The sequence below is a fragment of the Gymnogyps californianus genome, chromosome 11 (genome assembly GCF_018139145.2).
Source record: "Gymnogyps californianus isolate 813 chromosome 11, ASM1813914v2, whole genome shotgun sequence".
NCBI classification, from domain to species: Eukaryota; Metazoa; Chordata; class Aves; order Accipitriformes; family Cathartidae; genus Gymnogyps; species Gymnogyps californianus.
The window spans coordinates 24,363,542-24,380,716 of record NC_059481.1 but is presented as its reverse complement, the minus strand read 5'-3'; the positions used below and the strand labels follow the sequence as shown (position 1 = coordinate 24,380,716).

The window sequence follows — 17,175 nt, the reverse complement described above, 5'->3', positions numbered from 1 at the left end:
CTGCCCAGCACAAAAGGAGGGAGCAGGAAGAGACCCTCGGGGTGGGAGGGGATCTGGGATTCAGGACTGTTTTAGACAGGCAGCTCCATTGTGCAGCTAACCCCTTTGCACTGACTGGGGAAGGGACAGTGTCACCGCCAGCGCTGAAATCGTGTAAACCTTACAACGATGCATGCTCCAAGCCGCTGTCTAAATCACGGAAGCGGACAGTGGACACTCTCGTAGGCTCGTACACCCAAAGACATCAACTGGGACTCCAGAAGTTAGGATGAAGCTTAGGACAGTGATGGTGACTTTCCAATTGCCAATTTTCATCCTTTCAGCTCAAGAAGACCTACATTAACAGAGAGACCAGTTTGAGAGGCGCACGAGTTTGCAGGGAGGAGGGAGAAGGAAGAAGTGACAACTCTTTGGCGGGGAAAGAGGACACAGAGGAAGCATCAGCAACAGTTTGGGTTGCAGGTCAGGGCTTCTGGGTTTGCAAGCTGGCTCTGATTTACTCTGTGAGCATGGAAGCCGATTGTCGGGATACAAGCTATGCTTTATAAACGCCAGGAAAGGAGTGTGTCTTGCATTGTCACCTACAATAGCAGCACTGTCTGCCGCAGAAGTGACAGAGTTTGAATACACAGTACCCATGGCCTGTACGCACCAAGGACACAGCTGTTCACCTCTGACCATAGCTGCACGTACATAAATGTCAAGTGGTTGCCCTTTACCGTGTTTTCCCCAACTATAAAGTGGTGAAAAGCATTCCTCCCACGTAACTAAGTGCAACCTTGAGAAGAGGACATTGTGACACCTCATGTTATTAAGTACTTCCTAAAAACGGACATGAGACTCTCTACCACTGCTTCTCATGCTCTCACATGATTTCCAGCGTTCCCCAGACCGAGAGTTACTGTATTTCCTCCTCTGTTGAGCATGCTTTCCCTTACAACCAGTACACTGTAGGAGACTATACTGCCACATACCGCTGTCAGTTCCCAGTCCTCTGGCAGCTCTCCTTCACAGAGCAGAGGAGGCACACCCAAATGCCATCGGCCTGCTGCCAGCACGGTTTCATGGTAGGTGAGAATCCTCTCACCAGGAACAATGGAGGGACATTGCCTTAATCCATTCAAGCAGGGTGGGAATGGGCAAAAGAAACAAACACACAGAGCAATCCAGCTGCTTGTGAAATCCTCCTGGAAATAAGGGTAAAAATAAAGCACGCCTCCACGCAGAAAGGCTGTGCGCGCTCCCAGAAAGGACAAGAGATGTAGCAGGTAAGCGCTCAGAGAAAGTGCTGGAGCAGAAGCACGCCAGACAAGGTCCCGCAGCCATGCTACCAGGCACTAGTTCAACAGCAAGCCCGTCGGTTATCATGCCGGATCTACTGGGGGAGCTGACACCAACCCAAGAGAAACCAGAGAGGTGACAGAGCAAGCCCAGGCTTTGCACCTACCGCACCAAGGACGATCTCCTCCGCCTGACTCCCAGCTCACTCCAGTCTTCCGCTTGTGCACCAAGCCCAGTGCTGCCTGCTCCCACACAAACGTGGAGGCACAGTGCACACCCGGCACAGAAAAGTGTCCCGATCAGCGAGAGTTAAAGCTGTAATTCACCATCAGTGCTCTCTGCCGGTGGGAGCAACAGCACTGGCAGACTAGGCTATACAGGCATTTTACTGCATGCTCCGTATAGCCCTACTATTTCCACACGAGGACAAGAGTAAGATTCCCGACACGCTCAGGAACCACTTTCAATCCTGTGTCCTACTGCCTCAGCACGCCAGCACAGAACGAGACCTTAGCAAGTACACTATCAGCTTGATGGCTGATGATTTAATGAAGTAAACCATGCAAGAAGAGGAGGAGAGTTGTTTTCTCCAATCTCTTACTCTCCCCTCCCTCCTGGAAAAAACAGGTCAAGCAGCAGGAAAACCTTTGCCCTAAGAGCTAAGAAAGCAGCAAGTTCTCTACATTCCTGCTCCTATCCCAGAAAAAAGCCTCTGCCTTGCTCTGTAGCTATTTCTAGAGGCCATGACACACCATGCTCGAACCAGGTAAAAACCTAGAGGCTCACTGAAGCCGATGGCCACTGATGCATCAGGCATGCCCTTGGTATTAACAGGGAAAGCCTCATGATCTCAGGTTCTTCCTGGTGTGGGTACAACCAAAACCTTTTTCAAGTTTCTCTTTAAAGTAGATCCCTTATCTGACTAGGCTTATACCGAGAGAGACTACAGACTTTTGATGAAACAGAACTTTTAGCTACAGGCACAACTAAGGCATCTAAAACTCAGACAGACTGTTGCTCTTAAAGGGAAAAAAAGAGCTCTATTCTGGTATCAAAGGCTAATAACATGAGGTTTTGCCACCACACCTGAATCAGCTCTAGTGCCAGGCTATCAAAGAGTTTCTGTGCCAGGATGGTGGCAACTTCCCTTACAGAAATGGTACCAGCAAGGTTCCTGTACGGCGCTCAGCCCGCACCACCACCGCACCATTACTTTTCTTCAAACCTAGAGCTATGAGAGGCGCTGACAGTATGCGATGCTGATGGTTCTGCATCATTCTTATTGCTTCCTGAGCTAACTGCTCCTAGAGGTCATACATTCAGACCAGTCCCCACTTGCTGAGAGTGCTACAGGTCTCACCTTTCACTAATCACAGCAAGAAAATTAAGTGTTGAGTTAACGCTGCTGGCTGTATTGTCCGAGAGAGACAAAAGCATTAACACGGCTCTGGCACACACATGAAAAAGGTAAAGATGGTTCTGGCTTTGAGTACGGAATATTCAGGCTTGCTGGTTCCCTCACAGATACACGAGGAAGTACGCACCAGCTGCTACAGCTAAAGACATTCTTGCACTCTCTTCCGAGAAGGGTAGCTATGATCTGCTACACAATTATACCAAAGGTTACTGTAATCACCTAACGGCAATCAGAAGCTGCTGATACACAACCTGAAACTCAGAGGTAGACCTTTCCTCTAAGTGTCCTGGGACTAATTCAGCTCCCTAGACTACCCTGTATTAGTGATAAGAAATGAGATAGTAAGTTGCTTTCCGGTTCCCTAGCAGATCATTCTGGCACTGTTCAGATAAGGATGTTCGCAGAGCAAAGAGACTTATTCTTTGTGCCCCACTTCTGAGGTACCAGAAATTTAAGAGAAGAAGGTGTGATCAGGTCTTGTACTAACTTTGTACTCAGTGTGGCGTTAACCACTAAAAGAGTGGGTTTGGGTGTTGGTTTTTTGTTTCATTTTGGTTTTTAAACAAAGCCTGTTGTAGGTGCAGATGCAACAACCAAACAAGGCTGATCACATCGCTGGTGGCAGCAGCCACAGGCGATAGAAGGGGCAGCTCTAGGAGTGGATACCAGGCCTGCGCACCCCAGGGAGCATTAGGCAGGAGGTCCAGGGAGTACAGAGTACCACTGCGTGCAGACAGGCTGCAAGGATGGTTTATCTTATAGACCCACAGCCTGATTTAAGCCAGGTCAAGTATCTGCAGGATTGTAACCTTTAAGAATACACATAGCTAGCATTTTAAAATACTAATGCTGGCAACGTCTTGTTGAACTACCTGAAACTGCTGTGGGCACTAAAAACAACCAAACCACCCAAACAAACAAAAAAACCCCCAACCCTGAAAGTTTAGGCCTTGATCAGCAAAGTACCTTTGCCCGCATGACCAGTGAAGTACCTTTGCCCAAAGAGTTACCCCCATTGTCACAAGGGCTATGTGTATTAAGGTTAATTACATACTTACATACAAAAGGTGAAAGCTGTACTCTTATCATAGACACTTAATTGCTTCAGAAGAAAAAGAACACCTATTCCAGAGTTAATAATTAAAAGCTATTTGGACTTGGTGTATCAAAGAAAGCTCTCTATGTTCCATTAACATAGAAGTTCAATGTGTTCACAACCAGGAAGCTAAAGTCAAGCTTCTAAACGTACAGTTCTGCCTGATCAAGCAGCGCTTTCAGTAACTCCAGATCAACCAACATCTTCAAACCCAGGCAGAGTACAGCAACGGTGGAAACATTTCATGTTTCCTGACCAGGAGCTCCTTCTGCTAGACAATGCTGTTTGCAAATTTAGTAAAAACCTCTTGGCTTACCACTTCTACATCTGAGCAAGTGTTATGTTGCTTACATAGCAACTGCAGCAGTGAGATCAATTCTTGTCTTAGGAGATTGTTTTTAATGAGATTTTTTGGTGAGATTTATGAGACTGTTAAGTGTGAAACTTCACAGCATGAGACTTTCTCTGAGACTGTAACTGTTAATACAGGTTTGATAACGAACGAACCGCTGCCGCTCTGCCCCTCCCTCACACCCCGGGGGCGGCGCAGACACAAACCCCAACCCGCCCGGCTCGGCCGCCTTCCCGAAGGCTTCCAGGCGGGAGGCCGAGGGCAGCGGCGCGGCGGCACGACGGCCCCGGGGGAGCGGGGCGGCGGCTCCTCCTCTGGGGGCAGCTACCGGGGCCCGGCCCGGGCAGAGCGGCACGGCCGCAAGCAGCCAAGCACCCGGCGAGCCGCCCCCCCCCCCCCTCCCCAGCGCCGGGGATGCACCGGCGCCGCTAGGCCGGGCGGCACCGACACGGACACGGAGAGGCCAACTCGCGGCAGCCCGGCGGGCCGCCCGCTCCCCGCGACACCCCGCCGCGGCCGGGAGGGGCTGCCGGGCCCGCTCAGCCGTGGCAGGGCCGGGCCACGGCCCCGCCCGCCGCCACACCGGCCCTCCCGGGCAGAGCCCGCCGCAGCGCCGCGCACAGCGCCCGGCCCGGCCCGCTGCGCCCTCTGCCGAGCGGCAGCTCCCGCGCCGCGCTCGGTGCCGGGGGGCAGGCCGCGCCGGGGGAAGCCGGGCGCCCCGGGCCCGAGAGACCACGGCGGGTGGCGGGGAGCAGGTGGGCCGGGCCGGCCGCGGCAGCCCCGCGGGGCGGCAGCCCCGCGCCGGGGAGCCGGGCCGCGCCTCGCCAGGGGGCCGCCGCGGCCACCTACCCGGCGCTCCCCGACAGTCGCCGACGAGCCGGGCCCAGTGGCGGCGCGGCCGGCCGGCCCACCCCCGCCTTCGCTTCCGTTCCCTGGCCCGGTGCCGCCCGCCCCCCGCCCCGGCCTCGGCCTCGGGCCCGGCGCACCGGGGACGCCCCGGCACCCCGCCGGCGGCAGCAGGGGGCGCCACGCCGGGCGCCGCCATTTCCCTCCGCTCACCTGCGGCCTCCGAGCGCACCCTGCACTGCCGGCGCCGCCGCCGGCCAATCACGTCCTGCTGACGGCCGCAGCCAGCCAATCGGCGGGGAGGGGGGCGGGCCGGCCGGGCCCCAGGCGGGCGCGGCGTGGCGGCCCCTAGCGGCGGCGGGGGCCGTTGCGCGGGCGGGCGTGCCGCGCGCACGTGGGGCGCGGGCCCAGCGCCGGGCACCGGCAGCGCCGCCGGGTCCCGCGTTACCACGGCAACCGCGCCGCGCGGGCCGCCCCCGCCCCGCGGGACCCCGGGCAGGAGGCGCGACTGTGCCGGGCGGCCGCTCCCGGTGCGCCGGAGAAGCCGGGCGGGCGCGCCCCGGGCAGCGCCCGCCGCCGCTCCCGTCTCGCGGGGTTCTGCGGCGGCGGAACGCGGCGCGCTCCCTGGCCCGCCGGTGCCGCGGCCACGGGGTGTGCGGGCCGACCGCCCTGTCCCGGCGTGCGGGGGCCGCGGAGGGAGCGCCCGGCGCCGGGCAGCGGCACGGAGCGCGGCGGGAGGGCCGGTGACCGCCGCCCGCGCCAGGCCGGGCCGCCGAGAACCGGCCGCCGGCCCCGCGACCCATCCTGGGCCGCATCCCATGCGCGGCTGCGGGCCGTCGGGGAGCCGCCTCCGCCGCTCCCGGGCTCCGCGCCCCGCCGCTCCCGGCTCCAGGTGCGCGGACTTTGCCCCGGCCGCACCCTCGCCGCCGCGGGCTGCGCCGTGCTGTGGGGCGGGGGCCCGGGGCCCAGTACGGAGCCCGGCCCGGCCCGGCCCGGGCGCAACCGCCCCTCCGGCGCTGTCCGGCGCGCGGTGCTGAAGGCGGCGGCGGCCCCGGTGCGGCGGGCGGGGCGGGGCGGGGCGGCCGAGCAGGTGGCGGTTCTGTTGCGGCCCCCCCCGTGCCTGGCCGGCTCCCCGCCCCCCGCGCACCCTGCCGCCGCTGCCGCCGTTCCCATTCCCATTCCCATTCCCGTTCCCATTCCCATCACGTCCGCCTCCCGGCCCCGCCGCGCTCCGCGATGGCCAGCACCTTCGCTCGCGCCCTCTCCGCCCGCCGCTCCGCCGGCCTCCTGGCCATGGTGGGCGCCGGCTCCCTCGCCGCCGGCTTCCTGCTCGCCCGGGACACGGTCAGCGCGGGCGACCGGCAGCGGCGGCGCTACCCGCCCAGGTACCGGGTACTGGGCGGCGGGGGCCCACGGGCGGGAGGCGGCGGGCGGGGGCCGGTCCCTCCGGCACCGGGGAGGGCGCGGGGCTGCCCCCGAGCTCCAGCCTGGGGCGGCTCAGGGGGCGGCGGGACGGACGCTGCCGGTCCGCGGGCGGGGGTGACCGGGACGCCCAGGAACCGAGCCCGGGCCGGCCCCGGGCGGCGGCGGCGGCGGGGACCGGGCGGCTCGGCGGCGGCGGCTCGGCCGTGTTGGACGGAGCCGCCCCGCCTCGGGCCGCCAGCCACCGGCGCCGCGGGCCCCGCCGTCCCCGCGCCCAAGGGCACCGGCGCCGCCGCGGCGGGGCCTCTGCGCCCTGCCCGGCCTCCCCGAGGGCCGGCCGGTCCCAACGGCCGCGCCGGGGCGCTGAGCGCGGACCCGCGGGGGCCGGGCTGGGCCCTCCCGCACCGGCCGGGCTGCCACGGGGCCCCGCCGAGGCACCCGCGCTGAGCCGGGGCCCTGCGGGCTGCGGGGGCCCATCCCCGGGCCCGGGGGCCGGCTCCGGGTGCCAGCGTCCCTCCGGCGGCGGTCCGGGCTGGGAGCCACGGGACTGCCAGGAGCCCTGGGCCGTCGCGGAGCACCGGGACGAGCCGCTGCGCCGCCAGCCCGGGGCAAGCGGGAGGGGGACAAGTGCTTGCCAGCGGGGCTGGGGTCTGGGGGGACTTGCCGGGGCTGCTGAGGAGATGGGTCAGCCTGGCAGGGCAGCATCGCTGGGACAGCCAGCATGGCTGAGGACGTACCCCGGGCTCGGCCCAGTTGTCGCAGGAGCCAGGGGAGACTTGCCAGTGTCCTGCTGGAAACAGGACAGAGCAAAAGGGTTCGTTTTCTCCTCCTGGCGAAACACCCAGGAGCTCCATCTGCAAGAGCCGGTGTCCGAGCGGAGTCAGAGGCTCCTCGGCAGCCCCCGGGGGCTGGCGGCAGCTCCTGGCCCAACCCCATCTGGCTGTACCAGCCTTCCCACGCGCCTGCCTTCGGGACAGGGACTTCTCTATTTAAAAGAAAAGGTTTCCTGGCAGATCCTCGCTCTTCCATCTCAGGGGCAGTTTTTAAAGGGAGAACTGGAGTGGCCCGCAGGCGCTGAGCAGGCAGCCCCCAGCCTGCGGGCAGATTTTGGATGAAGATGAGCCCTGAGATGTGCAATCAGGACTTCTGGGAGGTGGGCATGGAGCCGAGCCGGGCCAGGCGGGCCCGTGCACGGCCGTGGCCTGGCTTAGGGGTGCTTTTGGGGTAATGCTGGCTCTGCAAGAGCTGCTGGCCCTGTTTATACAACCGGTGCCTGATCCCTTAAGCCAGATAAATGTCACAGCTGCAGAGCGGTGCTAAGGTTCAGGCTCCAGCACAGAAGGTCTTGTATCGCTCCCCCTTCGAACTGCTCTTTGCCAAGGGGGAGCCCAGCGGGGCCCCAGGAGGGCCGGGCGCTTCGCTGCCGTGGGCAGAGGCGTTACCACCGCTATGCTCACCTGCCGCTTGCCGTAGCAATAAGGAAGCGGGGGCCTCGAGGCCGGGAGAGGTGGAGGCAGGTCCTGCCCAGCCCCATGCTGCCTGGCCCCGAGGAGCGTGGAGGGCCAAGGCACAAGATGGGGGCTGGAGGCAGGAGCTGCCTGTGCCTCACAAGGACCGGGCAGGGCAGGGACACAGCCAGGAGGGGAGAGGGACGTGGCAGCCACCGGCCGATCCTTCCACCTTGCACTGGCTGCTCGGCCTAGCACAGCTCAGAGGCAGCTCAGGAAAGCGAGGAGCGGATTCTCCTCCCCATTCTGATGCCAGCAGAGACTGTGCACAGTGAAGGAGCCGAGTGGGGAAGGAGGCAGCACGTTACTGCTCCAAACACATGCGGCTGCTGTGATCGCTGCACCAAACACTGTGCGGTTAGAGAGCGGCACTGCGCTGCATTGCAGGCTGAGAGCCCCGCTCATGCAGAAAGCTGTGTGCTGAGAGCCAGTGCTGGGGCTCAGACGTGCTGGGTCGGGCCACAGAAACGAGGGACGGAAATGGAGTGAGTTCGAAGAATGATGAAGGCTGGATGTTATTGTTTATTCACCTCCCAAGAGGGTTGTATTTTCAAGCTTTCTGAACAACTGCAGGGCCACAGACATCAGGTCTTCACTGAGTGAGGATGGTGAGGGAAAAACACCGGGACCTGTGAGACTTGCTGGCTGGCGTGAGAAAGGCAGGCACTCTGCTCGTGTCCTGCTCCTGCAGGCAAGGGCGCTGGGGCCTGGGGAGAGCTGTCCCCGCTAAACCTGGACGCACAAGTGTCCCCTTGTGCACACAAAATACTGGCTGCGTCCTTGTTGTGGCTAGGGGCAGGGGCCAAGCTGGCTGTGCTGCGAAGGCGTTGCTGTGGCAGGATCGGTGGCTGGGGAAAAACAGCAGGTCAGAACACTGATACTGAAAACAAGGACAGGGCTGGGGGAACAGCCAGGCACCATCTGTGGGAAGCAGGGGGCTGAGGTGAGTCTGGAGGAGGGGATGAAATCAAGGTAGGGGATGTGGCCGAGCAGCTCTAAAATGAGCTTCCTGGGAGGGTCTGTTCGGCTGGGAATGGTTTTGTGACAGTGCTGACACTTGAAAAGAGCCTGGACAGAGCCCCAGGGGTGAGCCGCAGCATCCCGCTCTGCTGGGGCGAGTCAACCCACCTGGGGATTTTGCTCCTCTAGTCTTTAAGTTAAATAACAAGAGACATTGGCAACAGCCTTGAGGGATCTGAGCCACACTCCACGCCGCCGCAGTGCAAATGGCCACGCTGGGGGGGAGGGGGCATGGGCACCCCCCCCAGAGGAGACGTGGGCACGGATGTGCCCGCTGCCAGGCAGGGTCCTACACAAGGCACGGTGCCACGTTTGGACGGTCACGCTGGGGCTCCCCACCAAATCTTCTCCACACAAAGCCCGAGCCCCCTCCTCCCTGCGTAAACAAGCCGCATGCTCCGCTGCCTGCAGCAACCCAGCGGCACCCGGCTCCTCCCGCCCGCCGCCACCGCGCAGGGTCCACGCCGCTCGCCCCACGCGCCCCTACGCCTCTCCAGAGGCCGCGTGCAGCAGGGGCTGCCATCAGCGTGGGCACCCGCAGAGCCGGTGATGCCAGGAAGGGTGCTGGAGGCTGCGGGATTAGCGGTGAAGAGCTGCGGGGAGATGCAGCGGGCTGCCGCTCCCGGAGAGGCTGCCCAGTCAGTAGATGGACTAATAATACCTGCTGAGCGCTTAGCAGGTCTCCTCCCGGGTGAAGCACCTCCTGGTGCAAGGGCAGAGAGGGCAGTTGCTGCAGGCGGCTGCACCCTGAGGTCGCAGGCAGGACGGCAGCACTGAGCTGCCTTGCGGGACAGCATGGGTGGTAGTGAAGCACCCGCACCGAGTCATGCTCCTGGCAGACGTCCACCTTCCACTGAAGACGCTTCCAGCCTCTGTGGCCGGGGGGGAGCCCACCCTATCGCTCAGTGCCATGGCACTGGGCACAAAGTAAGGTGCTGAAAGGGTCATAATTTTAAAACCAGCTTTGGGGACTAAAACCAAGGGGCCAAGGCAGCCCGAGTAAGGCCAAGTGCAGTGTTGCCTTCATGCTTGTGGCAGAGGACACCCAGACACCCAGGAGAGGCGTGGTGGGAGCACGGTGCCTGCTGCCCGAGCCCTCCCATGCCAGCCCCGGGACGCAGCCCCGGCTGCAGGGACGTGCAGTCTGCCCTGCAGGCTGCTCTGGCTCTGCGGGGCACTGCTTGTGAGCACAGCACTGGGTGTTCAGCACCTTCATCCCTGCATTGCCCTGCTGATCCTGGCACCATCCAGCTTAGTTCGGGTGCTCTAGAAAGGCTGAAGAGAGATTCCCCAGATTTGCTGGCTGTGATTCAGGGCTGTTCTGGTGAGAGGGTGCATTCGGACCAGGAGCTAAATCAGCACTGCAGCAGGCACAGACTCTGCATGCAGGGGCTGGAGTCTCAGGGTTTTGGACTCAGTGAAGGTATGGACTGCCCATAGCAGACAGCATGCTTAAACCTACAGCAATCTTCTGCTTACTGGAAGTAAGCTTGCTTCCCTTAGCAACCTTTGCTGGCTCTCTGGATGTAGTCTGCTGCCACCAGGGTGGAAAGCACAGCAGGCTGTGGTCCTGGCATACCAGGCGGCACTAGCTGTGCTGGGGGCAGAGGAGGAACTTGTCCAAGTGTCCCATTCTGATCAGCAAATGCTTTTTATGAGAATGTGTCTCCCTGGGGAGACATGGGTCAGTAGCCAGCTGACGGCAGGGGCAGGAGCAGTGGGGGAGGCTGGGGCAGGCTGCGTCCCATATACAACGAGCCAGCATCGAGCTGAACTGGAGCATCTCAACATGGCACAGATATGTGTGTGGGCTGGGGGATCAGCCCTCAGCCTCCACGGCCTGGGACGAGTTCCTGCCTGGAGCAAATGCCTCCTTGCACTGGTCCAGGCTGGAGCCGGCAGTGCTTCCCTACGCAGAGCAGACAATGTAAGCCCTACCTCCCTTTCTTTCTGCAAAGCGCAGGAAGCCACAAGCAGTAGCCAAGCCGTAGGCGAAGGGCCAACACACATTCCTTGGCCTGCAGACACAGGGGAGGAGGCGGCAGCAGCAACAGCACTCTGCATTGCAGCACGGGGGCCGGGCGCTGGCAGCCAGACCTGGCACCCTGTGCGGACGCTCAGCCCAGGAGCAGGACCTGAGCGCCGGGAGGGTGCCAGGACTCGCTGCTGGTGATGGTGGCCAGCTGTTGCTCCCACCGACCCGGACCTGCGCTAGCCTCGGCGCCTCTTCTCTCACATGGACACCCCACCCCCCCCACAAGCTGTGCCACCCCAAGGCAGCACCGCTCCAGGGAGAGGAGGCAGGTGTCCCCAGGGCTGCGGGACCCCCTCCGGCCGCCAGCCAGGTCTCCTGGGCTGACAAGGGCTAGTCCTGTCCCACCAAGGCAAGCGGAGGCACCACCTCCCAGCAGGAGGGGTTTGGCCAAGGAGAGCGCTGTGGGGTCTTGCCCTGCCAATCCCCGCCCCCCCCCCCCCCCCCCCCCCGTGAGCGCAGAACAAGCACAAAGCCTGGCTAAAGTGGGAATGAGGTCAGGGGACGGCCTCCCACTAAGCTGATTAGAGGAAAGCATCCCACTAATACAATGAACTGCACCAGAGCAGTGCGGTTCCCACCGGCTGCAGATCGGGGTCAGCCGATCTCCTGCCCCGCGGCATCCGGGGGTGGAGGGACGGGGGGTCAGGACGTCGGGCTGAGGCCCAGGGGCCAGACATGCCAGGGCCCCCGCGGGCTGCGTGCCCTGCCTGCCCCACTCGCTGCACGGGCAGACTCTGGTGCTGGGCAAAAGGGGCAGCGGGAGCAGCCACCCTCCATTTGGGCTGGCATTGGGGCAGCCCCAGGGAGGAGAAGGGGAGCAAGACCCCCCCCTCCGTGGCCCGGCTGCCCTGGCAGCTCAGCACACAGGCTCCCACCAGCTGCCCGTGCCCCAGCGTGGGGCTGGGGCTGACGTGGCCGCTGCTGCTCGCCTGGCAAGCTCTCCCAACCCCAGGGCCCTGGTACGCAGCTGATAAGGAGCCGCACCCTAACAACCGGTCCAGATTTGCTCATGCACCCTTGTCCTTGTGGCAATGTCAGCCCTCGGCTCGGGCTGCTCTCTGCCCTCGCTGTGCGATGCCCGTAACTGCCTTCCTGCTCCTGGCTGGCGTTTGCTGGTGTAGACAAGCAGAGCAGCTTGACCTCCCTCCCCAGAACTCCCCTGCCCACACTTGTCCTGAGGGTCTCTGTGGGGCAAGGGCACGAGCGTGGGGGTCCCTGGCCCCAAAGGACTCATCGGTCTCTCCTCCCACAGCGCCGAGTACCCCGACCTGCGGAAGCACAACAACTGCATGGCCAGCAACCTGACGCCAGCCATCTATGCCAGGCTCTGTGACAAAGCAACCCCAAATGGCTGGACCTTGGACCAGTGCATCCAGACGGGTGTCGACAACCCCGGCCACCCCTTCATCAAGACTGTAGGCATGGTAGCTGGCGATGAAGAAACCTATGAGGTGAGTGGCGGCTGGAGCCCTGCCATGCTCCAGGCTCTCCAGGGTGCCTGCAGCAGCCAGAGGAGTCCCAGTACCTGCAGTACATCCAGCAGCCTGGGATGTTACTGCCCACCTCCTCCTGCCCAGCCCAGGCAGCTGGAGAGGCCCCCTGGCCAGCCCCAGTGTGTCCCTGTGGGACACAGGGCTCCTTCAGAGCAGATGTTCCTAGAGCCCTGCAACCTCCTCCTCCTTGCCTCTGAGCCCCACTTGCCCAGGCAGCGTCGGCCCCATGGATTGCTATTGCATTGCAGGACGCACCATGGCCCCCAGCCACCCTCTGTGGCCCCCCTGCTGCCACGTCACCCGCACTGGCAGCGGGACTGTGCCAAGCTTATGGCAGGGGCTTCGTGGGGCGCTGGGTCTGCAGTGCTGCACGTCATCCTGCTTGCTTCTAGGTGTTTGCCGACCTGTTTGACCCAGTGATTCAGGAGCGGCACAACGGATACAACCCCCGCACCATGAAGCATGTCACAGACCTGGATGCCACCAAGGTGCATGAACTGGGCAGCAGTGCTGCACATGGGGGCCTTTCCCCGGGCCTCAGGGGACAGGGCCCCTGCCAGCACCAGTGCTGCCCCGTAAGTGCCCCATGGCTCCTGTCTGTTCCAGATAAAGTTTGGCCACTTCGATGAGCGCTACGTGCTCTCGTCCCGGGTCCGGACTGGGCGCAGCATCCGTGGGCTGAGCCTGCCGCCAGCCTGCACCCGCGCTGAGCGGCGAGAGGTGGAGAAGGTGGCTGTGGAGGCACTGAACGGCCTCACTGGAGACCTGGCAGGCCGGTACTACCGCCTCAGCGAGATGACAGAGAAGGAGCAACAGCAGCTCATTGACGTGAGTCGGTGCAGCTCCCGGCCAGCCACCTCGGGTGCCCACGGAGCAGGACCCCTTCCCCGGCATTGCCCCTCTGGGAGGCCGTATCCTCCTTTCCCAGCTCCACTGCCCTGTGGGACCAGACCCCCTTCCCCAGCGAGGCTGCCCTGCGGTGCAGAGGGTGCTCACGGTGCTGCTCAGCCCTCCCAAGCCAGGGGAGGATGGAGCTCGCTGAACACAGCCCCGGCAGCTCATGGCCCCCTCCAGCTCTCGCCCCATGTCCCTGCCCGTGCCCAGGGGAAGGCGGGCTTGTGGCACACTGCCAGTGTCCCACCAGCCCCTGGTATGGGTGGGCTGTGCACCTGGGTGGGTGGGCTGGCCAGGAAGGCAGGGACTCCTGCCCACAGGTGGGGACAGCAAGTGAGCTTGCCCTGCCTGGGACAGCTGTGGTGCATCGCCTGCATGACAGGCTGGGACCAGTGAGACAGGGTGCCCTGGCACCAGCCATGCAGCCCTGGCAAGCCCACACACTCTGCCTCCCTCCAGGACCACTTCCTCTTCGACAAGCCGGTGTCCCCACTCCTGACGGCAGCAGGAATGGCCCGGGACTGGCCCGACGCCCGAGGGATCTGGTGAGGATCTGCCCCGGCAGCAGGCAGTCAGCAGGGCAGAAAGGCGGGGGATGCTGCTGCCCTGTTCGGCTGCCCCAGCCCCACCACCCGCGTTCCTCATGCTCGCTGCACCGCAGACCCCAGCGCACGTGGCACCAGAGCCCCTTGGCCGTGCTCACCCCGGGCTCTGTGGCCTGACCTGGGAGCCCCTTGTGTGCTGCAGTCCGCAGCCAGCCGCTCCATACACAAACCACAGCGTCCTCCTAAGAAGTGCGATTTCAGAGCCAGCCCTTGCTGTCGATCCTGCCCACTCTCACCATCCTGCAGCACCTTGCACTCTAGGCTGGCAAAAACCTGTAATTGCCTTCTGTTCCCCAGGCAATCCCCAGCACTCCTCCTGGCTCTGTGCACACTCTACCTGCCCCCCAAATTATCCTGCCACAATTGCATCTTACTGCTTCCTCCCAGCATCTCTGCACAGCCATGCAACATCCCACGCAGCATCCCACGCACCTGCAGAGTGACAGCCGGCACACGCACTCGCCCACACCGCCCTCGCTGGCAGAGCACCTTTATAGCAGCCTCATGGAAAACACCTCCACAGCACACATGGTCCCCAGCTCCAGCTGCCCCCTAACCCAGCACCCCAACATGCACCCCACACCTCACAGCCCCCTCCTGCTCCCTGCATGGTGCAGGAGCCATGCTCCTGTCCCCAGTCCAGGCAGGGTTGCCACCAAGCTGGCACCACACTGCTCCTCTCCAGCAGCGCTTGCCTGAGCCCACGGCACTGGAGCCAGCACCCGTCACCCACAGCGGCACGTGTGGATGAACGCTGGCCCATCTCCAGGAGCATCTCCTGGCTCTCTGCCTGCTGCCGGGCTGTGCTCTGGCAATGCACTCCCAGCCACGGGCGCAGGCAGAGCACCGGGACCACGGGGCAGCACTGGCACCATGGTCGCAGGGGCAGAAGGGGCACGGCCGGGGCTGGCACGGGTGGCTGGGTGGGCACGGGGGCCTCTGCCAGCCGCCAGCGCAGCCAAACACTGCCCTGTCCCTAGGCACAACAACGAGAAGACCTTCCTGATCTGGATCAACGAGGAGGACCACACACGCGTCATCTCCATGGAGAAGGGTGGCAACATGAAGCGCGTCTTCGAGCGGTTCTGTCGGGGCCTGAAGGAGGTGAGTGCCCGCCAGCCCCGTGGACAGGCAGATAGGCAGATGGGCGGATGGGGCAAGCAGGGCCGCTGCCGGGCTGGCCCGCTGGCTCAGCCAGGGCTGGGCAGTGCTGCCGTGCCAAGGGCTGGGCACCCCATGGCCGGGAGCTGAACGGCTGCTTGTGCCTCTAACCCAGGTGGAGCGGCTAATCCAGGAGCGAGGCTGGGAGTTCATGTGGAACGAGCGGCTGGGTTACATCCTGACCTGCCCCTCCAACCTGGGCACTGGGCTGCGAGCAGGCGTCCACATCAAGCTGCCGCTGCTCAGCAAGGTATTACCATGGCCAGTTTTGTGGGGAGCCAGGCCAGGGGTGCGGGGAGCCCCGGCTGCCAGGGTGCAGGGAGCCCAGCCACGTGGGAGGTGCAGGACTTCGTGGAACCCGGCCCTGGACCTCACTCGGGTTCACCCAGGAAGCATATGGTCCAGCCCTGGCCTGCATCCGCGGCTGGAGGGGCCGGGGACCCAGGTGTCAACCTGGGTCTGCTCAGGGCAGGGCTCCCGGCGGGATTATGAGCCCACTGATGGGGTCCTGTGAGTGGCAGGAGGGCTGCCCCAGGGAGCAGTCGGCTGCAGAGCCCCGACTCCCTTGCTGATGGTCCCACTGAGCACTGACACCTTCTCTGGGCACCAGGACAACCGCTTCCCTAAGATCCTGGAGAACCTCCGGCTACAGAAGCGTGGGACGGGTGGTGTGGACACCGCGGCTACTGGCAGCGTCTTCGACATCTCCAACCTGGACCGGCTGGGGAAGTCAGAGGTGGGTGCCAGGCAGAGCTGCTTTTGGGGAGGGAGGTTCTGGAGCACATGTGCATGACAGGCACCCAAATAGCTCTGGGGCTGTGTGCTGGGAGCAGCACATGGGTGCTGGGGGTGGCGGCACCTGCCCTTTGCACAGTGGGGCTGGCCGGGTGCCTTGCTGGCGTGGCTCCCAGGACAGCCCCCGAGTCAGGACGTGTGTGCTCCTGGTGCAGGTGGAGCTGGTGCAGCTGGTGATAGACGGTGTGAACTACCTGATTGACTGTGAGCGGCGGCTGGAGAAGGGGCAGGACATCCGCGTCCCCTCCCCAGTGCCGCAGTTCCGGCACTGAGCTCAACCGAGGTAGCGCCAGCCCCGCGGGACCCAGCTCCCCCATAGCTTATGCGATCTCTGTGCCCAGCATGTCGCTGCGTCCTGTTAACTGTAACGCGCCAGGCCAGACCCCATAAACGTGCACTCCTGTAGCCGTGGCTCGGTCTCCTCCTTACCCCAGCACACGCCACCCTGCCGATCTCCCCAGCGCCCTGTGCCCCTGCAGAGAGGCACCCACCTGGGTCTGGGTTTCCTGTGCCTGCCCTGAGTAGCCCTCCCCATGATTTCCCTGAGCCACTGCTGCCCTGGGGAAGGGACGTGGGGGGCCGCAAGGGACTGCATGTGGGCAGGGAGCTGGGGCTGGGGGGCATCTTGCTGCAGGGTGCCAGGAGCTGCTGGGACAGTCAAGGCCAGGCAGGGAAGGGTGCTCTGGGGCCATGTGTTGCTGCAAGGCAGGCAGGGAGCAGAACTCATTGCTTGTGCCCATCACAAGTTTATTACTGGGATGCTCACAGAAAGCAGCGGGGCAGGCAGAGGAGGAGAGCCAAGGTGAAGCCAGACTGGGGCCTGGCTCCGCTCCTGCCTGCAGGAGAGAAAGCACTGTCAGAGCTGAGTGTGCCAGCCCCAGCACTCCGTGGAAGGGCTCACGTCCCTGCTGCTGCTGCTGGGAGCCCTCACAGCGCTCACAAGTGCGCACACACGCGCCCACGTGCACAGTTCTGGGCAGGGACAGCACCGTCTGCTGCTGCCCCCACAGCGGCTGGTCAGAACCTGGGTTTAGGGCAGAGAGCAGTACCAGAGAGGTCTCGTCTGGGCAGAGGTGAGATGGGACACAGCCCGAGAGGGAGCATGAGCTGGGCAGGCAGCGGGGCCAGCCTCCCCGCAGCGCAGCACCGCAGGCAGCAGGGCCAAACCCGCACGACCTGAGCCCTCCCAGCATCCCAGGGTGCCCGCGCTGAGCCCGGAGGTGCAGAGCAGGGACAAGGGGCGACCGGGC

General features: G+C 63.1%; 1 protein-coding gene across 1 annotated transcript; it reads left to right on the top strand.

Moving 5' to 3' along the window:
- Positions 1-6,228: 6,228 nt before the first annotated feature.
- On the top strand, positions 6,229-16,314 carry CKMT1A (creatine kinase, mitochondrial 1A). The gene is made up of 9 exons (XM_050903325.1): positions 6,229-6,377; positions 12,230-12,428; positions 12,863-12,958; positions 13,077-13,298; positions 13,824-13,909; positions 14,950-15,073; positions 15,246-15,380; positions 15,741-15,866; positions 16,081-16,314. Exons 1-9 carry the CDS (start codon positions 6,229-6,231, stop codon positions 16,195-16,197), a joined length of 1,254 nt encoding a protein of 417 aa, XP_050759282.1. The 3' UTR covers positions 16,198-16,314.
- The last annotated feature ends 861 nt before the right edge of the window (positions 16,315-17,175 follow it).